Source organism: Callorhinus ursinus, unplaced genomic scaffold (assembly GCF_003265705.2).
Source record: "Callorhinus ursinus isolate GAN/ISIS: 27379988/994484 unplaced genomic scaffold, GSC_fseal_2.0 scaffold4, whole genome shotgun sequence".
In the NCBI taxonomy this organism is placed as follows: domain Eukaryota; kingdom Metazoa; phylum Chordata; class Mammalia; order Carnivora; family Otariidae; genus Callorhinus; species Callorhinus ursinus.
In genome coordinates, this window is record NW_027397066.1 from 6,584,850 (window position 1) to 6,593,123 (window position 8,274).

General features: G+C 50.4%; 1 protein-coding gene across 3 annotated transcripts in view; it reads right to left on the reverse strand.

Moving 5' to 3' along the window:
- Nucleotides 1-1,236: 1,236 nt before the first annotated feature.
- Nucleotides 1,237-8,274, reverse strand: part of SLC2A9 (solute carrier family 2 member 9) — a 228,784-nt gene continuing 221,746 nt past the window's right edge. For all 3 annotated transcript variants that reach the window (XM_073891428.1, XM_025887600.2, XM_025887599.2), the window contains one exon: nt 1,237-3,138. In XM_073891428.1, the coding sequence (XP_073747529.1) occupies nt 2,887-3,138 (252 nt within the window). In that variant the 3' untranslated portion in view covers nt 1,237-2,886. The remainder of the gene's footprint in view (nt 3,139-8,274) is intronic.

Consider the following 8,274-nt stretch of genomic DNA (forward strand, 5'->3'; position numbering starts at 1 on the left):
TCTTCCATTTTTAAGTTTGAAGCTAGTACCAGTCAGGACTCTGTCCCCCGCAACTGAAAGAGGACTCACTGACAGACATTCATTTGCTGGGTGTGTTCTGTGCAATTCGGTGTCAGCCACATTTTGCTGGCCTGGTGATTTCTAGTATCTTTAAACTTAGTTTCCATATCTCTCAAAATTTCCTGATTTCAACAAATTATCATATTCACAATTTATTCATTCAGCTGCTCTCTATTTAGCACTTACAGTGTGTAAGGAACAGTGCTAACGGCTGGAGATTCAGCAGGTGGTAGGTCATGTCCAGTATCCCTGGGCTCTGGTCCAGGCTCTTTAATTAAAATTGTGTTAGATTCCAAATAGAAAAAGAAATAGACATTATAAGCGTGTTCACAACTAACCTCACCGTCTTGTCGTGAGAAACAAGGGGGTCACATGTGTGAAAACCTACCATAGGTCCAGCACAAAACTGCTCATTTTTAGTTTCACTCACAGGACAAAACTATGAGGCCATTTCTGAAGTATCTGCTTCATCACTGAAAAGACCTTCTTTTAGATGCTCTTTTCTCCTCCTAGAACTTACACGGAAGACAGCATTCTCGATTTGCCACATGGAGTACGATAGAAAGGCTCTGGAATGGAGATGCTGTTTGATTTAATTGAAAGTGGGGAAAAATAGGAGATAAGAGCCAAGAGAGTTGTAAATCGTTGTTATGTATTCTGTGACTATAACAGTGTGAATCATTGGCCAGAAATAGGCAGAGATGTGTAAGGATGAGAGTGATGGTGTTAGGGAAATGGAAGCATGTGAGATTATGGGCGTCTTATTGTTTTCTTTTTCAAACATTTACTTAATGTTGACTTTTCAAATGTGGAAACGCTAGGACTAACTCCCAGCCGACCGCCTGTTGGCTGTGTTGCTTTCCCAGTTCATCATTTGGGAAGGCCCCCTTCCTGATTCTCACCTCTCACCGACCCCCGATGACGTGGTCCTGTGACCTGCTCCTACATCGCTGTGTCCCCCCTCCTCCGGATCCTGACGGGACACTTCACAGTTCCTGCTTCTTTGATTTTCAATCTTCTGTGGCAGGCATGAGTGAATGCAGGGAAGGGCACTGTATCTTCCTGCTCACTGATGGCTCCTCAGGGCCTACCTACCCAGGGCCTAGCCCATGCTAGGTACCTACTATTTAAAAGCTAAATACTCAAGTCTATGCAGGAAAGACAACACTCCACAGCTAAGATTTCTTTTTGCACTTTATTTGGCTTTTTTGGTCTCAAGCACCTTTTTGTACCCACCTATCACTTTCTCTCCATATTGACAAACACTGTCCAAATCTTTCCGCCAAACCAAAGCTGGGGAGTACGGGGCATTGAGTTGGCAATCAACGAAAGGAGTAGCCCAGTGATGAAAAAGTGTGCGGCAGGAAAGGAAACTCAGAATTCAGATTTTGGCTAAGGCTATCCTTGTCAAGAATGGTCAGAAAAGCCCGAGGGATTGGGGCCGAAGGGGTTCCAGTGGTGTTGCTCTGTCCAGAGGTGTTCCTCTCTGGCCCACTCCTACTGTGACATAAATTCAAACACACGTGTGCTAACTCACTCACACTTTCATTTATCTAGGGGCATTTTGAGTTTGTTTCATCCTGGAGGCAAGTACAGGGAATGGCCCAAACCACACAGATGTACGTTATCACGGCAGGCTGGAAGTTGTTCCAACCCAAACAGCCCTAGCACAAAAGGGTTGGAAGAGTCCTCAAGCGTATCTACTCCTAACAACTTCTTCTGCAAGCGACACTTAGATTTCCTTAACAACAGTCAAGACAAGCAATCACCCCACGTTTGCTTGAGCACTCTGAGAAACAGCGAACTCACCTTCTGTGATGGTTAATTTTATGTGTCAACTTGACAGGGTCACGGGGTGCTCAGATTTTGGTTAAATGTTATTTTGGGCATGTCTGCGAGGGGCCTTCCAGACAAGATCAGCGTTTGAGTTGGTGGACTTGAGTAAAGCAGATCGCTCTTCCCGATGTGGGTGGGCCTCAGCCCATCTGTCAAGGGCTTGAATAGAAAACAAAGAGACAGAGGAAGGGAGAATGTGCCCTCAGCTTTACTGGTTGAGCTATGACGTGGGTCTTCTGCCCTGTCTTTCCACCAAGACTAGGCTTAGCTTCCGAGTCATTCTTAATACTGTTTTTTTTTTTTTTTTAAGTTGAACAAAACTCCCTTTGCATCCCTGCCCCACCCACTGGAAAGTTCCTTCTTCCACATCTTGATCCTCTTTATGCCTTCTAACACACATCTGATCCTCTGAGTTGGAGACAGTTTCAGGGATGGGACACAGTCTGGGAGGGGCAGAACCTGGAGGATGGTGCGTTGGTATCAGCTTCTTGAGCCTGAGATCCACAAGGCCACACCAAAGGTTGGTCACAGGTATGTATTAGGAGGTACAAAGAGTCTTTCCACTAAATTCCGAAAACCTTCATCTAGGACCAAAGCCCAGGGTCCCTTGAGGCCCCAGGACCTAGGTTGAGGCAGCTCGAGGCTACGTATGGAACTAGCAAATCAGTCTGTGGCTTCCCATTCCTGTGTCCCCTGTTTTCTATACTGTTTTCCTCTGAGAAAGCTGTCAAGTGCTATTTCCCCAATTTCATTTTGAAACCGTGGGCTGAGTCATGAAGGAGACAGGCCATTGATCCAAATAGAAGAAGGGTGGATCTAGAGAAACATAAGCTGAAATCCCTTCCACCTTCCAGAAGAGTTTGGAGACTCAGCTATGAATAAAACCCCAATGGTTGTGACATTAGATTAGCAAAGGTTTATTTTTAAATACTTAATACTATTAACCATGTAGGGAAATCTTTGGTTTCCTGAAATGGTGAGATCATCCATTTAGACAACCCCATTTTTGACATAATTGTCCAGAGTGGAGGCGGGGTCTGGCTCGGGCCTTCTGGTCACCTTAGTGTCAGATGCAGCTGAGTCAGTGTTCTCCGGTGGGTATGCCTTGTTCCTTTTGGCGAATGCCTGGCTGATTTCCGCCTGGGTTCTGTTTTTCGTCTCAGGCAGGACAAAATAGAAATAGACAGCACCTGTGAGGCAGATTGCAGCAAAGACTAGGAAACAGTAGGTGCCCAGACTTTTCTGTGGAAAGGAGAGACAAAGAACATCAGGTAGACAATCCCCAAACTAGCTGCGAAACCATCTCCGTACAGGTTTCTAAAGCTTCCCATGCCTATATCAATATTCCTGGATGGCACACCACACGTGTGATGTGGACTTTAAAGGCGGACAGTGTTGGATGAAGCATCTTCAGAAGATGTTCTCACATGAGCCATGAATACATCAGCTTCCAACCCTGGGACCCTCGAGGAAATGGCAGCCTTTTGTTTTCTTTTTTGAAAACTAGGCCTATAAAAAAAATAGTCATCATGATAGCAAAATGTCATACTTGCTGAACGTTATTTTAAGTTCATAGTTACACACCATAAATGAGGGTGTCTGAGGCTGGACCCTGCCGGCTGAAGCCTGAAAGTCATCAGTGCCACCTCCTGTCCCCACAGCCGTCATGTGGGACCCACGCACTAAGTCCCAGCGGGCTTCCTTCCTCAGACAGCTCTTCCGTGTCGCCTCCCCTGGCCTGCCCACTCCGGAAGTCCAGCCCAGCGGTCGGCTAGGGCCATATGGGACCACCGGACTCTGCCCTTGTGAGGAAGCAACCACAGATGGTGATCCATAAATGGATGTGCGTGGTTGTACTCTGGTAGAATTTTAATTACAGAAAAATAGATCAGGCGGTGGGCAGGAGTTTGTGGAACCCTACCTCGCCCAAGCAATCATTGCCTCTCACCTTCTTCACCCGTGTCCCCAGTCCACGTGGCCTCTTCCCTGTCTGTTCTCTGCAAGGCAGCCCGGGGAGGCTCGCAAAAACATACCTTGGTCATGCCAGCCCCCTACTTAAAACTTTTCAATTGCTTCCCGTGGCTCTTGGGATGAAAACCCACTTCCTTAGCTAGCCCTGCGGAGTCAAGGAGGTCTCTTCTCTGTGCTTCCTCCGCATGGGCCTCGTCACTCCCACCTCCCACCATGCTTCTGCTCACTTGCTGATCCCTCTTCCTGTGATTTTCCACCTCCTCAGCTCCTGTCTCTCTCCTCCAGGGGCCGGTCCTGCCCCAGGCCAGGCCCCTGAATCATCATCTCTCCTGGTTCCATTCTCCTTCCCTGCATGTCGATGGTCACTGCATAGTTAGGTATGTGGCTACTTGATGAATGACTGTCTGTCGCTAGCCAGTACACTCCATGAGGCAGCAGGGTTATGTCTGGTTTTGCTCATCATTGTGGCCCAATGCCCAGGTCAGTGCGTGGACAATAGCAGGCGCTCAGTGGATATTTATGGAGTGAACAAATCAATCCCTCTGTCAGTCAGATTTGAATCCAACAAATCAATCTGCCTTTAGGTTTCCTTGTTGCTATGGACTGAATTATGTGCCCCACAAATTCATATGTTGAATCTCTAACCCCCAATGTGACTGTATTTGGAGATATGGCTTTTGGGAGGTAAGTAAGGTAAAATGAGGCCATAAGGGTGGGGTCCAAATCCCATAGGAGGGGTGGCCTTATAAGAAGATGGAGAGAGAGATCGCTCTTTCCTTCCCTGTGCACACCGAGAAGCCACAGGAAGCCACGGTGAGAAGGGGGCCAGCTGCCAGCCAGGAAGAAAGCCCTCATCAGAAACTGAGCCAGACAGAGATTCTTAGGCATCTACCTAGAAAAGCAGATCTTGGGCTGAAGTTGCCCTTGGGCCCTAATCTCCTTACAGTTTCAGTCTGTTTCAAAATGAAAGCTCTTTGAATATCTATCTGCTTGTTTGCAGTTCTCTTTTCTGAGGCACTTCTTCTGCAGAACAGGAACTTGCAGAAGACCTCGGGCCCCTCAGATAACCCATTTCTGTAGCCCACCTGGCAGGTGCTGCATGCCATCAGGAAGCTGGAACGCAGAAGATTCAAACAAGCTCCAGGGCCCGACTTACCACTGACTTGCTCCTGCAGGGACCAGACCAGACCAGACCAGCTGGAGCTGCAGTGGACCTCCCTGCCTCCCACAGACTTTCCCCTCATTATAATGCTAAACATCATGCCCGAGGTGAAGATTTAACATGCAACTAAAGCATATGACGTATGAAGAAGGAAGTTCTGGCTATTGCGTCCGCACACCCAGCTTCCTAAGTTTCCTAAGTGCTTGGACGGCCCTCCTTTCCCACCTCAGCCCCTTCAAATTCTTCCCCTGGCCATAGTTCAGGGACCCCTTCCACTTTCTCCGTGGCCCTGTCCTCTCTCCTTCATTTCATCCCATCCGCTCTCTAAGAGATGTCCTCGTAGTTACGACTACACCCTTGGGACCCTGTCTCACCTTCTAGCAGGTTGTACCTTTTGTTTTGAGTCTATCTAGGATTCTGGGTAGAGGGGGCAGGCAGGCTGGTGTGCTCAGCGAAGGCCACCCACCCCATCCATGCATATCTAGAACCTTTTGCAGGAAGGGGCAGGTTGTGGGGGGAAAAAGGAAGGAGTGGGGAGAAGGCAAGCTTTGAGAGGCCGCTCGTCCTGGATGGCTCAGTGAGTTAGGGGCGCTGCAAGCTTCCGGCACTCACCGTGAACTGATCTTTCTGTCCTGTCTCCTCTTCCCAAGTGTCCCTAGGACCACACAGCAGACAGTACTGGTAATGACCATGAGAGTGGCCAATCCTGAGTGTCCACGGGCAGACACTGCTCAAGACTTGACTTCCATCTCTAAATCATTCGGGAGCCCCACTGCAAAATTGGGGCCATTCTCTTGTTATATAGACATGAAAATTACAGCTCAGGGAGCAATCACAGTTGGACAAATTTGACCAGCATGTGCGTCACCTCACTGCCGAGAGGCACGGTCAGGATTCAAGGTCAGGCTGTCGGACCTAAAGTCTACGCATTTTCTCCTGGAAATGCCTGGCACATAAGGGGACTAAGGACAACAAACAGCCACAGCTGTTACTAGTCACCATCTATCCTGTATGGGAGACGGTTCTAGTGTTACAGGTACTGGGAGTCCCCAGACGCAGAGCGTGAGACCGGGGTGTCAGGACATGCAGCTTATCTGGGAGATGAGCCAGGGAGGATAGGGTGACCAACTCTCCTCGGCTGCTCCGGACCAAGTGGTTTTCTGGGATGTGGGGCTTACAGGGACAGTCCTGGGCAAACTGGGATGAAGTAGTCACCCTGGACAGGGAAGGAGCTGTGGGTTCAACTGTGTCCCCCCCAAAGATATGGTGCAGTCCTAACTCCAAGCCCTGTGAATGTGGCGCTGTTTGCCCACTGTCTCTGCAGATATAATCAAGTGGAGGTGAGGTCCTGTTAGACTGTGGTGGGCCTCAAAGCTGGGCCCTGGTGTCCTTATAGAAGGAGGCATGGAGACCCACACCAAGGAAGAAGGCCATGTGCCCACGGAGGCAGAGATTGGAGTGAGGCAGCTACAAGCCAAGGAACTCTGGAAGCCGCTGGCAGCCCAGAGAAGGGCCTGGAACACACCCTCCCCTCACTGCTTTCAGGAGGACCCAACTCTGCGGACATCCTGACGTTGTGCTTCGAGCCTCCAGGATGGTGCGAGGATACGTTTCTACTGTTGTAAACTACTAAGTTTGTGGGACTTGGCTGGGGCAGTCCTTATCCCAGCCAGAGGAGGTGACAACAGCAATTGCCACAGTACTGTGCCAAGTACTGTTGGCCCTTCACTGTGTGAGCTCAGCCCTCATGCGACCCGCAAGGTCCGTTTGCAGATGGGGCGGTCAGAACAGCCCGTGGGCCCAGCCCAGGCAGGCGGTCCCCAGTGCCTGCTCGTGACCTCAGCAGGCTCCGTTCTCCACGGGTGAGGCGAGAGTGGAGGGTTTTCCGTTTTCTAGTTGGGGAAACTGAGGCTCAGCACGGGCAAGGACCTAGCCCAGGGCCCCCTGCTGATGCGTATGACACAATGAAGTTCTGAGTCCCGTCACCGTTGGCAGCCGTGTGGGCTCGGATATTTGTTTTCTGGGGAAGCAGTCTGGACTCCTTGCAGCTTGGGGGCTGCCATACAGTAGCCGCTGACACATTTAGGAAAAAAATGAAAAGATCAAGATGCAATTGAAAAATTGCACTTGGTGCCTGGTGAGCCGAATTGTGTCCACCATTAGGATTCCTCTGTTGGAGTCCTAACCCCCAGCACCTCAGAATGTGGCTGTATGTGGAAGGAGGGTCTTTAAAGAGGGGATTAAGGTAAAATGAAGTCCTATGCTGGGCTCTGACCCAATCTGACTCGTGTCCTTAGAAGAAGAGGAGACTGGGACACAGATGCACACTCCGTGTGAAGACACGGGGACAGATGGCTGTCTACAACACCAAGGAGAGAGGTCTCAGAAGAAATCAACTTTGCCAAGACCTTTCTCTCCAACTTCTGGCTTCCAGAACCGTGAGAAAACACATTCCTGTTGTTTAAGCCCCAGTCCGGGGTCCGTGGCTGTGGCAGCGTGAGCAGACTAAGGCAGGCTCTTGACCGCGGCTGAGAGGACTTCTGGAAGGGCTGTGGGATGGAGCTGGTCAGCTGCGGAGTCTGCAGCGGCGGAAGCTGCTCCCGCGGGAGGGTCTGGGGGGGTTGGGGGGTGCGAACCAGACCATGTGTACGAGGAGAAGGAACAAACGGAAGGAAAAGAGATGGAGAGGAAGGGGAAGACAAGGAAGACTGTCAGCCACTGTCCCCTGCAGAAAGCTGGCTCTTGTGCTCTGCCCCCTTCGAGGGACCCACTCGGTGGAGCGGCTGATACGTCCTCAGACTCCCCGCCGCCAGCCTCCCCTGCCCGGTGCTGGGAGCTCAGGGGCTCCCAGGCCAGCCCTGAGTTAGAGCGTGCTGTGTGTCAGCCTACTTGCCTAATGATTTCCCTCCCTCTCCCTCCTGCTGCCCTCCACCCCCAGGGCAAGGGCTGAGTTCACAGGCTCCACACCTCCTGACCTACTGTCACTGCTGGACTGGGCAGCGTTCCTCTGTTGTCTGTGTTTCTCTGTTTCGCCCCTTCTTATCTTCAGTGCTGCTCTCAGTCCTTCTGCCCTGCAATGCCCTTCTCCCACCTCTGGACAAACTCCCGTGTAAGTGTTTGATGAATGTCCTTAAGTCAATCTGTCCTGTCTCCTCCCTCCATCCTCTAGCAATCCATCAGACTGTCTATCATCTATCTATCCATCCATCCATCTATCCATCCATCCATCCATCCATCCATCCATC